The following is an 18,339-nucleotide window of genomic DNA, read 5'->3' as shown; positions in this document are numbered from 1 at the left end:
GCTCCAGGCTCTGAGTTGTCCGCACAGAGCCTGATGCAGGTCTCAAACTCATGAACCATGAGATCATGATCTGAGCTGAAGTCCTACACTTAACCAATTGAGTCCCATAGATCCCTCATTTTAAAAATGTTTAATTACTTCTAGGTCAGCCATAGCATTTGTGCCCTTTTTCTGTTTCAAATTTATATTCCTTAGCTTGTGTGGAAAATACTTGATTCATTTCGGTTCTACTGAGCACTTGATTTTATTCAATATTTGCTGCCTTTTTTTTAACTCAAAATTCAGTATTTTGTAAAAATATTTGCTATGAATTTTGAGTGAAAAATATAAAATAATACTCAAGTGGATTTTTATGTGCCAGGACTCTCTTCAGAAATATGGAAATATTCTGAAACACTGCTTTATTCTGAATCACAATTTAGTACCTGTCACAAAATAGCAACATTATATTCAATGAAAAGACTTGTCTGAAACAAACCTTAATGGATTTGTGTTTGTAGATACAACAGTTTATTATTTATTTATTATTCTTTTAATGTTTGTTTATTTTTGAAAGAGAGAGAGAGAGCACGAGAAGAGGAAGGACAGAGAGACAGGGAGATACAGAATCTGAAGCAGCCTTCAGGCTCCAAGCTGTCAGCACAGAGTCTGATAGGGGTCTTGAAATTCCTGACCTGTAAAATCATGACCTGAGCCAAAGGCAGATGTTTAACATACTGAGCCATCCAGGTGCCCCTATAGATAAAAAGTTTTTAAAATATTCATGGAGTATATTTTTTAAATGATGACTTATTACTGTTATAATATTTTGCCAGTACTAACCCTCTCACCCACATTCACTCACTTTTTTTTAATCTTAACTGTAAGTAGTTAAAAGTGGTAGTTAGATTATTTTTGTTTTTCTATTTTTAAATTGGTTTAATGGCTAAGAAGCATAGCTAGTTCAGACTACTTGTTTGGCGACGTTCGGTTCTTAGAAGCATAGCTGAGAATCAGGAAGAAGGCAAAATAATAATAAATAGATGAAAGGTAGACAAATCTCTCAGTTGGCAATAACTATAAACTGCTCTAAAACCTCATGTATGTTAGTTGGATAGCAGCCTCTAAGTCCTCATTCCAAATCTCTTTACATGTACACTCACAGAAACATCTCTCTCTCCCCTCTTTAATGAAAATACCATTTGCACATGGTGGTAAATCTAAAGAGTACAAAAGAATGGTCAGTGATAGCGGCACCTGGGTGGCTCAGTTGATTAAGTGTCTGACTCCTAATATTAGCTCAGGTCATGATCTCATGGTTGTGAAATCAAGCCCTTCTTCAGGTTCCATGTGAGTGTGGCGTCTACTTGGGTTTCTCTCTCTCCCTGTCTCTGCACCCTTCCCCTGCTCACACTTTGTCTCTCTCTCTCTCTCTCAAAAATAAATAAACTTAAAAATAAAGCTCAGTGAAAAATTCACTCTTGAGACTGTTTTAACAGGCATTTCCCTGCTTGCTTCATAGTAGACTAACTAAGGTGGACAAGCACTTTGGTGATAGTAAAAGGGGTCCCACTGAAGAAACAGGAAATACAAAGTACAGGCACGTAGGTCTACTCAGAATAGAGTCTTGTGGCTCACCTGTAACTCAGCCCTTCACAATTTTATGTGGTATAATAACTTGATACCAGAGTGGTGATTTCTACATATTTAAGAAAAGGTTAAATCATCTTTATTCATCTCTGGTTTGGATGGCAGGAATATGTGAAATAAATTTTTTAAAAGATTGCCATCCAAAATGACAAATATATAAAAGTATGACTCTTATGAAATTTCAAATATCTGGAAAGTTGATTTGTGTAGAATGTGTCATTTACTAAGAGCTCCAGATAAATTCTTACTAAAGTAGCTTCAAGTTCAGATTCAGACTCTAATCTGACCATAACCAAAAAAACCTAATTGGTGCATTTTTTTCTAAAATAATGAATTTTGTCCCTGGTGCCTTTTTAATTAACTTTTTTGTTTTTTAAGTTATTTATTTTGAGAGAGAGAGAGTGCATAAGCAGAGAAGGGGCAGAGAGAGGGAGAGAGAGAATCACAGGCAGGCTCCAAGATTTCAGTACAGAGCCTGATGAGGGGCTTGATCCCACAAACCATGAGATCGTGACCTGAGCCGAGATCAGGAGTCGAATGTTTAACTGACTGAGCCATCCAGGCGCCTCTTTTTAATTTATTGAACAGATTCTATCTTTGACTTAAAAGGGCAGTCTGAAACTCAGATTGCCTAAAACTGAACTTCTGTTCTTTCCCTCCAAATCTGCTCTATGTATTGGTCTCTTTATCTTTAGCAAAGGTATTTGCATCCTTCCAGTCTCTTTATCTCACATTACTGCATGTTATCCATCAAGAAATCTTGTTGGGGCACTTGGAAGGCTCAGTTGGTTAAGCGTCTAACTCTGAATTTTGGCTCAAGTCATGATCTCCCAGTTGGTGAGTTTGCGCCCCACGTATGGCTGTGTGCTGGTGGCACAGAGCCTGCTTGAGATTCTCTCTCTGCCTCTACTCCTCACCCCCCACCCCACTTTCAAAATAAAAAAATAAAATGTCTTGTTGATTCTGCCTTCAATATATATATACCAAAATCGTATACCAAATTCCCCCCCACATCTACGACTACCATCTTACCTAAGTCACCATCATATCTTGATTGGATTTCTAGGTAGCCTCTTTCTTCTACATTTGCCCTCTATTCTCAGTAAAGCACCCAAAATGACCCTTTTTAAACAAGTGAAATTATATAATTCCTTTGTTCCCAAATCTCCACTGGCCCTTTGTTTCACTCACAGTAAAAGCCAAAGTCTTAATAAACCCCTGACCTATAAAGTTCCTATGAAGCTTTTATGATCTGGTCATAGTTTCAATTATCCTTCCCCTTCTTCACTACACTCAAACCATTGGCCTTTGCTGCTTCTCAAACATGCCTGGCATGGCTCCATCATAGGGACACGCATGAACTATTTCCTCTACCTAATCCACTCTTCCCCCACATAGCCACTTGGCTTGCTTCCTCACTGCTTAAATATCACTTTATCATGGACGCCTACCCTGACTGCTGTAATTAATACTGTTAAAACCCTCCTCTCCTGGCTCTTCCTTCCAATACCCCTTATCTTGATTTACTTTTTTTATTCTCCTTAGTACTTCACCTTTTGACTTACCTTTTTTTTTTTTTTTTGAGAGTGTGTAAGTGGGGGGGGGTGGGGGCAGAGGGAGAGAGAGAATCCTCAGCAGGCTCCACACCTAGCAAGGTGCCTGGCATGGGTCTCAGTCTTACTACTTGAGCCGAATCAAGAGTCAGATGTTTAACTGACTGAGCTACCCAGTTGCCTGTCGCCTTTTTACTTACTTTATCTTTTTTCTTTTTTTAAGAGACAGAGGGTGTGGGTCAGGGAGCAGGGAAGGGAGGGAGAGAGAGAAGAGGTAGGGAAGAATCTTAAGCAGGCTCCATGCTCAGCGTGGAATCATGACCTGAGCTGAAATCAAGAGTCAGATGCTCAACTGACTGAGCCACTCAGGTGCCCCTCATTTATTTTTTATTGTGAATCTCTTACTAGAATATAGTATTTGTCTTTTTGTCCACTGATGTCTAAGTTTATCCTGCTTGGAGTTTGTTGAGTTCTAGCCTTTTATCAAAATTTGGAAAGTTTTGGCCATTATATCTTCAAATGTTTTTTCTGCCCCCTTCTCCCTTTAGGACTCCCATTATGTATATATATGTTGGTGTGTTTGATGGTGTCCCACAGATTCATTTTTTAAAATTCTTTTCTCTTTCTGCTCCTCAGATTAGACAATCTCAATCTACCTAACATCAGTTCTCAATTAATCTAACTTAATATTGTCAGTTTAACTACTTTGATTCATTTTTTTTTTAATTTTTTAATGTTTTATTTATTTCTAGGAGAGAGAGAGAGACAGTGTGAGCAGGGGAGGGTCAGAGAGAGAGGGAGTCACAGACCGAAACAGGTTCCAGGCTCTGAGCTGGCAGTCAGCACAGAGCCCGACGCGGGGCTCGAACCCACGAACCGCGAGATCAGGACCCAAGCGAAAGTCGGACGCTTAACCGACTAAGCCACCCAGGCGCCCCTTAACTACTTTGATTCTTTTCTTCTGCCTATCCAGTTCTGCTATTAAACCCCCTCTAGTAAATTTTTCATTTTACTTATATTTTTCAGTTCTAGAATTTGTTTGGTTTTGTGTGTGTGTGTGTGTGTGTGTCTGTGTGTATGTACAGAATTTCTACCTCTTTATTGATGTTCTTTATGTGATGAGACATTGTTCTTATGTTTCCTTTAATTATTTTCCTTTTTATTTTTATTTTTTATTTTTTTAGCTCTTTCAATATATTTCAGTTAGTATAAGTCCGATAACTGGGCTTACTCGGAGACTGATTCTATTAATTTTTTTTTCCTTTATTTTTTTAAGTTTATATATTTATTTTGAGAGAAACAAACGTGTGAATGGGGGAGAGAAACAGAGACAGTGTGAATGGGGGAGGGGCAGAGAGAGAGAGAGGGAGAGAGAATTCCAAGCAGCCTCCACATTATCAGCACAGAGCCTGATGTGGGGCTCAAACTCATGAAACCATGAGATCATAACCTGAGCCAAAACCAAGAGTCAGATGCTTCACCAACTGAGCCACCCAGGTGCCCCTATTAATTTCTTTTTTTCCTGTGAATTGGCTGTACTTTCTTACTTCTTTGCATAACTCTTAACTTTTTATTGAAAACTGGATATTTTTAACATTATACTGTGGCAGCAAAGGAAATCAGACTTTTTATTGCTGCTTGTTACAGATTGTTTGGCGACTTTTCTGAAGTAGCTTTATAAAGTCTATATTATGAATGGGCCACCTAAATCTGTGTTACGTTAGCCTAATGGTCAGCTAGTGTTTTTGATAGTTTCCTTCAGTACCTGAAGCCAAGAAAAGAAAAATAAAGGGAAAAGGAAAAAGACTCTCCCAGTCTTTGCAAATTGGCTATGTGCTAGGGTGCTCCTTCAGCACTTAACCGGGTATTTACCACGCTGCCTTAGCCTTCGCTTCCTGTTTGGGCAGAGCCTCAAGTGAAAGTTTACAGTTCTCCAGTCTTTCCTGAGTATGCATGTGGTATTCTCAATTCCCCCAGTATACACGGGAGCTTTTAGAAGCCCTTATTAACCCCACGTATCTCCTTTCTCAGCCTTTTTCTTTCCAAGAAAAAGTCTGTTTATTTCCTGTCCTGACCATTAACCCCTTTTCTGACGGTTATAGCCAGTACTTTTGCCTTTAAGTGTTTTCAGCAAGTGTCACAAGGGAAGTTGCTCCAGCCCTGGGAGTATTCTAAGTTTGGAGAAACAAAGGCAGACTATTGCACTGGTGCTTCAAGGAGCCACCAGACAGGTTGAAGCATAGTCACAATTCTGTGAGAATAGTCTTCCTTGCTCCCTCTCGTTAGCAGCCTGTACCAGGATGCAGGCTGTGCTCTTCACTGACCCAACCAGTCTCAGGAGTAGGGGTGGTAGGCAGGCAGTTGAAAATGTCATAGGTCTCACTTATAATGGTACTTCATTAAGCTGTCCCCTGGTTGTTGTAAGTTTTAACTAGATTGCAGAGTTCTATAAAAGTTGATTCTGGCAATTTTTGCTTATGGCTGTATCTATTTTTGTCAAGAACAGAAGAATTAAGATTTTTTAAAATATCAGTGAAGCTCTATAATACAACTTGATGTCATGAAATGACAGTGTCCTTTAATCAAAAGAATTCTTATATCTAGAATTATAGTTGATGATCATGAAAGACCCAAATATTTTATGTGAAGTTGCTCAGCTCTGCAAGTCGTCAGTAATCCCTGTTATCAGCTATTAGAAACAGACTTTTATTATCAGGACACTTATTTAAATATCAGAATTGAATTAAACTTTCTGAGAATTGAAGTACATTTTCACTTGTATAAAATCAAGCAAATACCGGGATGCCTGAGTGGCTCAGTCAGTTGAGCGTCTGACTTCAGCTCAGGTCATGATCTCACAGTTCATGGTGGGTTCGAGCCCCGTGTTGGGCTCTGTGCTGACAGCTCAGAGCCTGGAGCCTGCTTCCAATTCTGTGTGTCCTTCTCTCTCTTCCCCTCCCCTGCTCATGATCTGTCTCTCTCTGTCTCTCAAAAATAAATAAATGTTAAAAAAAATAAAATCAAAGAAATACCAATAAAATCTTTAATAATCTACAAGTTGATAGCATTCCACTCATACTGTATGACTTTTCTTGGTTTGCTTATTTTAAGGGGTGATGTGAATGTACTAATAATATACTATAACTTTTTTAATATTACAGATTTCTCTAAATCCAGGAATGCTATTTGATATATTTTTTAAAGTAATCCCTCCTTTTTTAAAAGTTTAAGTAAACTTTTAAAAGTGATAGAGGGTCGGAGAGAGAGAGAAAGAATCACAAGCAGGCGCTTGAACTCACATACCATGAGATCATGACCTGAGCTGAAACCAAGAGTCAGACACTTAACCTACTGAGCCACCAGGCACCCCTGAAGTTTGATATTTTAAGAGCCATGTTTCTTATTATGGTAAAGTAGCAATTTGTATTTATAAAATTTTTCTAATGTTTATTTTTGAGAGAGAGAGCACACAAACAGGAGAGAGGCAGAGAGAGGTGGAGATAGGATCTAAGCAGGCTCCACACTGTTAGCAGAGAGCCTGATGTGGGGCTCAGACTTGTGAACCATGAGATCATGACTTGAGCCAAAGTTGGACACTTAACCGACTAAGCCACCCAGGTGCTCCAACTCCATGGTTAAAAACAAATGCAGCTAACAAATTTATAATTGAGTAATATACTTTTAAATTTAACATATGAAAATATAAATGTGTGGAAAAAGCTGATGTGATACATTTTATGCTAATACAGTGGTTTCCAAATTATTGAATCCCTTGCTTTCTACCTCCCCCTCCCCAATAAGACAAAATCCACTATTTTCCTGTGACTTGATCACTTCTAGACATTTTTTCTAAATATGTTCATGGAGACATAGAGATGAGTTTTTATTGCTGATCAGGGATTAGTCATTTCAATACTTTATTATAAATGCCCATACGAGTCTATGGAAAGTATATCAAATGACAGGAATTATTTTGTGATGTTATCTGGGATATAATTGTTTAGAAAAGCTAAGATTTAAGTAGAATTAACTAAGAATTAAGTCAGAATTACCTAAAATAACTCAAAACAAGCTTTATGGACTACTATTAGAGATTTGGTGTATTTTCTTTTAATCTCTCCCCATCTCTTGCTTTTCTTCACCTCTTTTTGTTTCCTTCTTATAGTTATTTGTTGAAGAAATAGGTCATTATTACTGTCAAGTTTCCACAGTATGGATTTTGCTAATTGCACCCTGCATCCCTGTATGTAAAATAATGTGGTTTTTGGTCTTCTCTGTTTCCTTTAATTTGATAATTGGATATCAGAGCTTGGTCACATTGATATTAAATTTCTCTCTGTCTCTCCCTATCCCTCTCTCCCTTCCTCCCTCCCCCCTCCCCGCCTTTGGAGGGACAGGGCTGGGAGTACACATAAGGTCTACTTGTTTCTCTTTTCATGATGTTAGTAACCATTGATAATTACCCAAAGTCCATTAATTCATTCCATGCCTCAAAGTGATGGTGATAATTATTTTACCATTTATTCATTTATTAACTGTTACCGTAAAATTTTTATATTTATATATATATTCTGTGTGTATTATATGTTTAGACAAAGATTAATGTGTAGAAATTTTGCTTTCAGTGAATATTTACATTCCAATCATTGCTTAGAAAGATTCTTTTGTCCTTTTAGAGCTACTTGCTAAAAATTAAAGTAAACAGAATATTCTGGCTTTATTTTACTCTTGAAGGGACTGAACGTCTAGGCTAATTTATTTAAAAATTTATCATTTCTTGTCTGAACACTTTAAGTGAAGAATGTGTCAGGATTGAAACTGTTATAGACTGAGAAGTTTGACAAGAATTTTTTATGTTCTTTGAGTTTATAGTTTCACAACCTATTTCAGTCTTTATGGTAATCAACTAGGTAAAGCTCTGCATTAAACTCCCAGTATTTGTGTTTGCTGGCAAAATTTTTCTGAACCTCACAAAACTATTAATATCCTATTCTAAGTATAATACTTTTTTAACAAGTGAGCATCATAAAATAAGTGAAGTTTTAAGATACATTTAGAAGCTTTGCGCAGAGGCAGTATCGTAGCTAGTGAGGTTTATCCAAGGCACGATTATTGCTAATTGAAAACTTTTCCCAATAAGATACATTTAGAATAAGCTCTTTTGTGTGAGACAGTTTTCCCTGGAATGTCCTACCCTGGCTGCAACTGAGGCACGAGTGGGTAAGTATTCTGTGCCATTAGCTCCTTAAAAACTTGGTGAGGAGATCTGGAGGACAAGACCCTGAATACAACAAGCTTTCTAGGTTTAATATCCAGCTCACTTTATATTATTTTGCATGAATATTTGGGCATGAGTTACCTTCCCTTTTTTATAAATAAGAACCCAGACTACAGCTAAAGTAACCAAATTCCTGTTTCTGATCCAAAGACAATTTCTGGTAGGGGTGCCTGGGTGGCTCAGTTGGCTAAGTGCCAACTTCAGCTCAGGTTACGATCTCATGGTTCATGGGTTCGAGCCCCGCATCAGGTCTGTGCTGACAGCTCAGAGCCTGGAGCCCGTTTCCAATTCTGTGTCTCCCTCTCTCTCTGACCCTCCCCTGCTCGCTCGCTCTCTCTCTCTCTCTCTCAGAAATAAATAAAACATTAAAAAAAAAACTAAAAAAAAAAAAAAAAAAACAAAGACAATTTCTGGTAACGCGTTTACATGTCAGTCATTATAATATATACAGTATTCTATTCTATCACACATACCACCAGCTCTCCCCAGCATAAATAAGGTGGAACAAACACCATTTTATGGGTAATGCAGTTAAGGCTCAGAGAGATTTAGTGATTGCCACTCTGTTATTAAATGGCTATGCTAGAATTCGAATTCAGGTCTTTCTGATTCCAAACCCATGTTCTCACTACCACAGCAAAATGAAGGCAAGAGGAAAAGAAGGCAGAGAGATTATTTAAGGAGTCACTGTTATTTCCAGTGAGAGATTATTGAGGCCTGAAACAGGCAGTAGAAACAGAAACAAGATTTAAGGGTTTCACGTGACTTGGTGGCAGGTAAGATGTGGGGAATGAGGGACTAGAATGATTAAAGAAAGATGTGAGTTTCCTGGGTGTGCAAATGAAATGTTATGGGAAGAGAAGCAGTTCAGGGGAGGGCTGCCCCTTATTCCTTTTTCTGTATGAAATTTTATTTGTTGATTGAGGTGTTCGTGGTATATTTGGTTGAAAATATTCAGTAGGCATTTCGAAACTGAGGGTACTAAGATTATTTAGTCTTGGTAGGGAATACGAGGGAGTTTAACAGGGTATATATATTTTTTATTTTTTTAACTTAATTTAAATCCAAGTTAGTTATCATATCATATCATATTTCAGGAATAGAATTTAGTGATTCATCACTTAGTTATAACACCCAGTGCTAGTCCTAATAAGGGCCCTCCTTAAATGCCTCCCACTAATTTAACCCATATCCCCACCCAGCACCCCTCCAGCAGCCCTCAGTTTTGTTCTATTTAAGAGTCTCTTATGGTTTGCCTCCCTACCTGTTTTCCTTATTTTTCCTTCCCTTCCCCTATGTTCATCTGTTTTGTTTCTTAAATTCCACATATGAGTGAAATCATATGATATTTATCTTTCTCTGACTTACTTAGCTTAGCATAATACACTCTAGTTCCATCCACATTGTTGCAAATGGCAAGATTTCATTCTTTTGATCACTGAGTAATATTCTGTTGTGTGTATACATTTTCTTTATCCATTCGTAAGTTGATGAACATTTGGGCTCTTACCATAATTTGGCTATTGTTGGTAGTGCTACTATAAACATTGGGGTGCATGTGCCCCTTCAAATCAGCATTTTTAATCCTTTGGATAAATACTTAATAGTGCAATTATTGGATCATAGGATAGTTCTATTTTTAATTTTCTGAGGAGCCTCCATACTGTTTTCAGGGTGGCTGTACCAGTTTACATTCCCACCAGCAGTGCAAAAGTATTCCCCTTTCTCTGCCTCCTTGCCAGCATCTGTTGTTGCCTGAGTTGTTAATTTTAGCCATTCTGACAGGTGTGAGGTAATATCTCATTGTGGTTTTGATTTATATTTTCCTGATGATGAGTAATGTTGACCATCTTTTCATGTGTCTGTTAGCCATCCGGATGTCTTCTTTCGAAATGTCTGTTCATGTCTTTTGCCCATTTCTTTACTGGATTACTTGTTTCTTGGGTGTTGAATTTGGTAAGTTCTTTATAGATTTTGGATACTAACCCTTTATCCGATATGTCATTTGCAAATATCTTCTCCCATTCCATCAGTTGCCTTTTAGTTTTGCTGATTGTTTTCTTCACTGTGCAGAAGCTTTTTAATCTTGATGAGGTACCAATAGTTCATTTTTACTTTTGTTTCCCTTGCCTCCAGGGGACATATCTAGTAAGAAGTTGCTGTGGCTGAGCTCAAAGAGGTTGTTGCCTGTTTTCTCCTTTAGGATTTTGATGGTTTCTTGTCTTCATTTAGGTCTTTAATCCATTTTGAGTTTTTTGTGTATGGTGTGTAAGTGGTTCAGGTTCATAATCTTCTACATGTTGCTGTCCAGTTTTCCCAATACCATTTGCTGAAGAGGCTTTTTTCCATTGGATATTCTTTCCTGCTTTGTTGAAGATGAATTGACCATACATATGTGGGTCCATTTCTGGGTTCTCTATTCTATTTCATTGATCTACATGTCTGTTTTTGTGCCAGTACCATACTGTCTTGATAATTACAGCTTTGTAATGCAGCATAAAGTCCAGAATTGTGATGCCTTCAGCTTTGGTTTTCTTTTTCAATATTACTTTGGCTATTTGGGGTAACAGAGTGTGTATTTTTTTTTAAATTCTTTTTTAAAGTTTAGTTTTTGAGAGAGAGTGGGGGGAGGACAAAGGGCGAAGGAGGACAGAAGATCTGAAACAGGTTCCACACTCACAGCAGAGAGCCCCCTGTGGGGCTTGAACTCCACCAACCGTGAGATCATGACTGGAGCTGAAGTCAGAAGCTTAATGGATTGAACCACCCAGGCGCCCCTCTATTCTTAATTCCTGTGTCATTATGTTAATCCTATGGCACTTACCTAGTGAGAATTATAAATTCAAAGTTCTGCCAAGGGACTACCCCAAGGTTTAGGGCCTCAGCAGATTGCCACTGTGATAGACCTGCCTAGAATGGTGTTTTTGCCTATATTCTTATATTGCTATATGTTTCCTTCTCTAAGTGAAGAAAGATTAGAAAAAAGACACCATATTCTTTTTTTTTTTAATTTTTTTAAAATGTTTTATTTATTTCTAGGAGAGAGAGAGAGAGAGACAGCGTGAGCAGGGGAGGGTCAGAGAGAGAGGGAGTCACAGACTGAAACAGCCTCCAGGCTCTGAGCTGGCAGTCAGCATAGGGCCCGACGCGGGGCTTGAACCCACGAACTGCGAGATCATGACCTAAGCGAAAGTCGGACGCTTAACCGACTAAGCCACCCAGGCGCCCCAGACACCATATTCTTTAAAACATTTATTAATATGATTTGAGGTTGCACAAAATATTCGGTAAAGAAACAGTAGTTAATAGCCAGTATGTTGAAAGAAAGGAGTTCATATATGCGTGTACGGTCAGATGATATAGGAGTGACTTACGCATATGCCCTTGCACAGTTCCTACTCTGGAGAGTTTGTGTCTGTTAGTAAAGTTTGCAAGTTGACCGTTAGCTACAAGCCAAGAAACTGTACTGAAACAACAAATTAGAATTAGGTGCTGGAACACCTGGGAGTTCAGATGGTTAAGTGTCCAACTGGCTCAGGTCATGGTCTCATGACCCTGCATGGGCCGCTGCACTGACGGTGCAGAGCCTGCTTGAGACCTTCCCTTTTCCCCTCCTCTCTCTCTGCCCCTCCCCCAAAATAAATAAACTTAAAAAAAAAAAAAAGAATTAAGTACTTATTTCAGTTGGTGTTTCATTTTTTAAATTAGGCCTTACCTAGCCCTCTATGTGGTCTCCCTACTGAGAACTTGTAGCACAATAAAGTTTAGACACTTCATTAGCCCTTAATTAACTTTCCCTTTTTTTCAATTATGCAGCTAAGGGGGCAAGGGAACAGGGGAGGGCTTGATTCCCACCCTCTCTCAAAGGCTAATTAACCATTAGGACTTGAACCTAGTAAAAAATACTTACTGTTTAAGTTTCTAACTATAAATTTAGCTTTGTGTTTTACTAAATAATAATAATAATTTTGTCTTTAGTATATAGCGCTGTGCGAATAATTTATGGAAAATAAAATAAATAGAAAACACAGTCTCAGCCTTGGGATATGTGCAGTGTTGAGTTGGTTTTATTTGTACTTAATTTGGTGACAAAATGGTTGAGTTTGTCAAAGAATTATATTTCATTTTTTAATGTTTATTTATTTTTGAAAGACAGAGACAAAGTGCAAATGGGGGAGGAGCAAAGGAGAGAGGGTGACACAGAATCAGAAGCAGGGTCCAGACTATGAGCTGTCAGCACAGAGCCTGATGCAGGGCTTGAGCTCCTGGAACACGAGATCATGAACTGAGCCAAAGTCGGCACTTAACCCACTGAGCCACCCAGGCACCCCTATCCGAGAATTTTGGTATCAAGTTATGGACAGAGCTTCAAGTTCTTAGCCTAATAGGAATGAAAAATAAAAGTTAAATAAAAATCAACTACAAGTTGTAGAATGACTCTCCAACAACTATTGGTGTAATATCACTTTAAATCTCATAGGAATAGTTCTCATTAAAGAATGTTCTGTAATAATGAACATCGATTGAAAACCTTTGGTGTTTGGTTCATTAAAAGCTATGGAATTGTAAAGTGGGACAGACATTATAGAACTTCTAGTCCCATTCTTCTTTTTTCATACATAGAAAGGGACAGAATCCATTGAACCTTGTCTAAATTAGCCCAGCTACTTAGAGACAAAACAGGAACTGGAACATGGCTTTATGACTTCATGGCTTCCTCTTATGTAACGTATTGTTATTTATGTCACTATGCATTAACTGAAGGTATATATGTTATTACCATATTTTTAGTTATTTGCTCATTTTGTTTTTTATATTACTCTTGGAAAAAGTTATCTCTAATTACAAAAAAAGAAAATGACTTGCCTAATGTCACATACTAAGAAATTCTCAAAACTAGGACTAGAATCCAGATCTTCTGTTTCCTAGTACATTGCATCTTTCGTGTACCAAACTTTTCCTCGATATTGTTGCCATTAGTATTATTTATGAATTATTCCAACTAGGAAGCTTAGTCAAACTGAGAACATTTTCAAGAAAGAATGATGGACTCAGTTGTAGGCAGGAAATAACCCAACCTTCTCTTGTAGCAAAATTCCACTTTTCTGAACAGTTTTCATAAATTTGCCTCTCTTTCATTTGAAATTTGAATTTACCACTTACTAAAGTTTGAGGCTAGAGGATAGTTCAAACGCAGAGTTAAAGACTTGAATTGGTCTGTAAGTAATTACTGTTTCATTCACAGCAAGATAGTCGTTTAAAAAATCTTTATTAAATGTAGTATATGGTAGTGTTTTTTTAAGCTATTACTGAATATAATATATCCAAGAATATATACATAATTAGTCTACAGCTTCATGAATTTTCACAACTGAACAAGTGTGTAACCCACACCCAGTTCAAGATCGTTATCACCTCCCATACCTCCCCCTTAAACTCACTTCTAGTTACTGCCCCCTAAAGAGTAACCACTATAACAGGATAGTCTTTTAAAGATGAGGTCAGGTACTTCATTAGTCAGGGTTGTCCTGTTTTTTTGTCTTAGCTGAAGTATGAAGAGGGTGAGAAGAGAATAATTTCTGTTCTTACCAACCCAAAAATAATTGAAAACAATTTTTTTATATTCAGTCAATCATTGTGTGCCCCCCACATCCCCATGGTTATTACTCACAATGGAGGAGGCATGAGAGAATGACTGTAATGCTTTAAGGCAGAGCTGTGATTGAGGAATCACTGATACATTCTGCTTTCTTTGTGTATATTCTCTGAATATCGAAAAAAGATTTTTAATATCAATAATTAGAATTCCATGGGCAATTTTTAATTCTCCAGCTTCTGTGTGAAATATAATTGTTGTTTCCCATAAGTTTAAAAAAAATGGTTAAAATTCTTCCATCTTGATTTAAAATATTTTACCTATACCACTGTCTTCACTTTCTCTGTTTCTCATCAGGACCCCGGAACAGTGCCCCAGCGTGGTTTCGTTGTTGTCAGAGAGTTACAATCCTCACGTGCGTTATGGAGCTGCTATGGCCCTAGGCATCTGCTGTGCTGGCACCGGAAACAAGGTAAAGTCCAAAGCCAGTGGGGTCAGTTCTTTGCTGGCACCAGACTGTTTTCCCTCACAGGAAAGTTGATGTAGCCGCTGCAAAAATACAAGTGTGGGGTGATCTCTAAGAGTTACCTTGCCTCACAAAGCTTACCAGAACTTCCTTCCTCACTTTACTATGCTGATTGCTCAAAGCCAGTTATGAACAAACCAGGGGAGCCTACCTGGCTCAGTTGAAAGAGTGTGTGACTCTTGATCTCAGGGTCATGAGTTTGAACCCCACATTGGGTATAGAGAGTACTTTTTTTTTCCTTAATTTTTTGAGAGAGAGCGCAAGGAGGAGAGGAGCAGAGAGAGGAGACACAGAATCCAAAGCAGATGCCAGGCTCTGAACTGTCAGCACAGAGCCCAATGCAGGGCTTGAACTCACAAACCACGAGATAATGACCTGAGCCAGAGTTGGACACTTAACCTGACTAATCCACCCAGGTGCCCCAGAGATTATTTAAATTAAAAAAACAAAAATTAAGAAAGAACAAACCAGCACATTACATGGGTGGCTATAATGGAGACAACGCTGTTGAATTTCTCTTTGAAAGCATTTCTTTTTAAAAAAGAAAAGGATAAAATACCCTTTTTCTTTAAAGAATTTAATTTACATGTTTAATTTTCATGCAGTGTGGAAATCAAAATTCTCATGAGACCACCAAAGTCAACCCACTTTGATTCTTGTTTTGCTTTGTTTTAAGCAAATCATTTAACTGCTATTTGCCTGATCTCTCCTTACAAATATAATAGATAACTTGATATTTGTTAAGTCCTCAAAAGTGACAAAATAAAGAGTTGGGTTAGATAAGTAGATGATTGGAAAATATAGTTCATCATGAGATTCATAAAGAAATGCACTATTGCTTAAACAAGTATTCTTGATTTACAGCAGTGACCTAATCATAACATTTTTGCCTTTCATAGCACAGGCACGCACACCTTGATCCCTGCCTCAAGCTGAACTTTTTTTCCTTTTTTTTTTTTTTTTTTTTTTGAGAGAGAAGCAGGGTGCAAGTGAGCGAGAGTCAGAGAGATGAGGGGAGAGAGAGGAAGAAAGAAAAGCGGAGCTCCCCTGAAGTGGAGCTCAAGCTCACTCGATGTGGGACTCAAACTCAAATTGTGAGATTTTGACCTGAGCCAAAGTCAGATGCTTAAGGACTGAGCCGCTCAGGTGCCCCAAACTTTTTTCTTTTAATGGAGTGCATGAGAGAGAGAGAGCACGAATATAATGAGAATGAAAACACCTAGAACAAGAACATAATTAAGGTATGTTTCTGGTATCTTTACATCAGGGAGAAAGAAATACTTTTTTTGAATGTTTATTCATTTTTGAGAAAGAGCATGCGCAGAGAGGGGCAGAGAGAGAGAGAGGGAGACAGAGGATCCGAAGCAAGTTCTGTGCTGACAGCAGCAAGCCCCATGCGGGACTTGAACTCACGAACCATGAGATCGTGACCTGAGCTAGTCATACACTTAACTGAGCCACCCTGGTGCCCCAGAAGGAATCACTTTTTTATCCTCTGTTGTCCAAAGTAGATAAAATAAAACATAGATAGGTATTTATTGATTGATCCAGGAATTAAATTTTAATTTGCTTGACACTTTCTCAAATAAAGGGTGTTAGTATTGGATACAAATAACTTTTCCTAGTCCTATAAAACGTTACTGAAGCTAGGAATTAAAATGAGCATTTTCATTACATGGACAAGAATTACCTAAATATTTATGGAGAAACATTCCCTTCCAGCATTCCTCATTCATCTCCTTACCCTTCTTTATTTTTCTTCATAGCACTTACCACCACCCAACATATTTTTATACCTATTTATTTATTGTCTGTCTCCTCTCCACTGAAATGTAAGGCACCTGAGAACAGAATGTTCACTGCTAGAATCTAAAGTCAAGACCTGGCACACAATAGGTTTCATTAAATATTTGTCAAACCAGTAATGGGGGTGGGGTTGGGCCTGGGTGCCTCAGTTGGTTAATAGTCCAACTTCAGCTGAGGACATGATCTCACGATTTGTGAGTTCCAGCCCCATGTCGGGTTCTGTGCTCAGAGCCTAGAGCCTGCTTCTGATTAATTTAAAAAAATTAATGATGGGGTAGAGATCATTTAAGGATATGATGGTGAACAAGTTGGACATAGTCTCTGTCACAGAGATTTGTTTTCACAATGTTTCCATTTCTTTTGGGAGAGAATTTCTTACATGAGAATGTATCATCAGTTTTATTAGAAATATCATCGGGTAGGGGCATCTGGGTGGCTCAGTTGGTTGAACATCCAACTCTTGATTTCAGCTCAGGTCACGATCCCAGGGTCATGGGATCAAGTCCCACGTTGGGCTACACACTGAGTGTGGCACCTGCTTAAGATTCTCTCTCCCTCTGCCCCTCTCCCCTGCTCATACGTGCTGTCTTTCTCTCTCAAAAGAACATTTTTTTTAATAAAATAGAAATATCATTGAGTATATAAAATACAGCTTATAGAAATTTGCCTTCATTGTTTTTTGGAGACACATCTTAAACATAGCAAAAATATACTTCGATGTTTTTCAAAGTATTTTCTCCCTTAAGTCTTCAGTAGACATTTATAGGAAGCCTCATAAGTTAAATATTTTAAATTAGATTCTTTTCTTTCCAGATTATTCTAACCTTAATATGATATCTGGGAGCAAATGTTCTTTGACACACAGCATCTGAACAAGTGAATTCAATGAAAAATTTTTATTACTCCTACTAAGCAAGTCTGCTTTGTTTCTAGATAGTTTGTGTGCTCTACTATCAATACCTGTCTGACCAAGGTTTGGTGCTTTATTTTTGTCTCTTAAGAACCTGAAATATGTATTTATTCTTTTTTTTCTTTTTTTAAATATTTTTTATTTATTTCTAGGAGAGAGAGAGACAGCGTGAGCAGGGGAGGGTCAGAGAGAGAGGGAGATACAGACTCTGAAATAGGCTCCAGGCTCTGAGCTGGCAGTTAGCACAGAGCCCGACGCGGGGCTCGAACCCACAAACCGCGAGATCATGACCCAAGTGAAAGTCGGACGCTTAACCGACTAAGCCACCCAGGCGCCCCAATATGTATTTATTCTAAAATATCTATCTTTGAGGTTATATCACATAGCTCAAAGACCAAGTTAATGTCTTTTAACTTACAAGTTGGAAATTTGATTATATTTGGGTCATGACTATCTCAGAAACAGTTGCCAGTATTATGAGTAACATTTGAAAAACTTAACCTCTCTGCACAATGTCACAACATATTTCAGTGAAATAGGGAGAAAGAATATACTTACCTGGTGTGTATAGTATCTGTTAACAACACTGATTTTAAAAACTAAATAAATAAATACACATGTAAAGAAAACTGAAATTGTTTTCCCAAAAAAAGGATTCAACTTATTTTTTCTTTCCTTGGCCTTGAAACAAAGGATATTTACGAAATGGTATATTATATTAAGAAAGAAGTTTGATTATCTTGTAAACCCATTTCTCTGTTCCTCTAGATTTATACGTATAGGACCTTAGAAGGCATATTGTAAAGTGGCGGTTAACTAAGATCCCGCAGGGTGTTAATAGAAGTTATGAGGGGCAAGGGGCGCCTGGGTGGCTTAGTCGGTTAAGCATCCGACTTTCGCTTAGGTCATGATCTCGCGGTTCGTGGGTTCGAGCCCCGCATCGGGCTCTGTGCTGACTGCCAGCTCAGAGCCTGGAGCCTATTTCGGAGTCTGTATCTCCCTCTCTCTCTGACCCTCCCCTGCTCACGCTGTCTCTCTCTC

General features: G+C 38.1%; 1 protein-coding gene and 1 pseudogene across 1 annotated transcript in view; both read left to right on the top strand.

Annotated features, from left to right (window-relative positions):
- PSMD1 (proteasome 26S subunit, non-ATPase 1) overlaps window positions 1-18,339 on the top strand; it is a 101,841-nt gene that overhangs the window by 49,865 nt on the left and 33,637 nt on the right. The window contains exon 17 of the mRNA XM_039234555.1: window positions 14,414-14,528. Coding sequence (XP_039090486.1) covers window positions 14,414-14,528 — 115 coding nt within the window. The remainder of the gene's footprint in view (window positions 1-14,413; window positions 14,529-18,339) is intronic.
- On the top strand, window positions 8,241-8,368 carry LOC120233395 (annotated as a pseudogene).

This window comes from Hyaena hyaena, unplaced genomic scaffold (genome assembly GCF_003009895.1).
Source record: "Hyaena hyaena isolate Hyena2069 unplaced genomic scaffold, ASM300989v1 scaffold_86, whole genome shotgun sequence".
In the NCBI taxonomy this organism is placed as follows: Eukaryota; Metazoa; Chordata; class Mammalia; order Carnivora; family Hyaenidae; genus Hyaena; species Hyaena hyaena.
The sequence above is the reverse complement of the archived record's forward strand: the minus strand, read 5'-3'. Positions and strand labels throughout refer to the sequence as shown.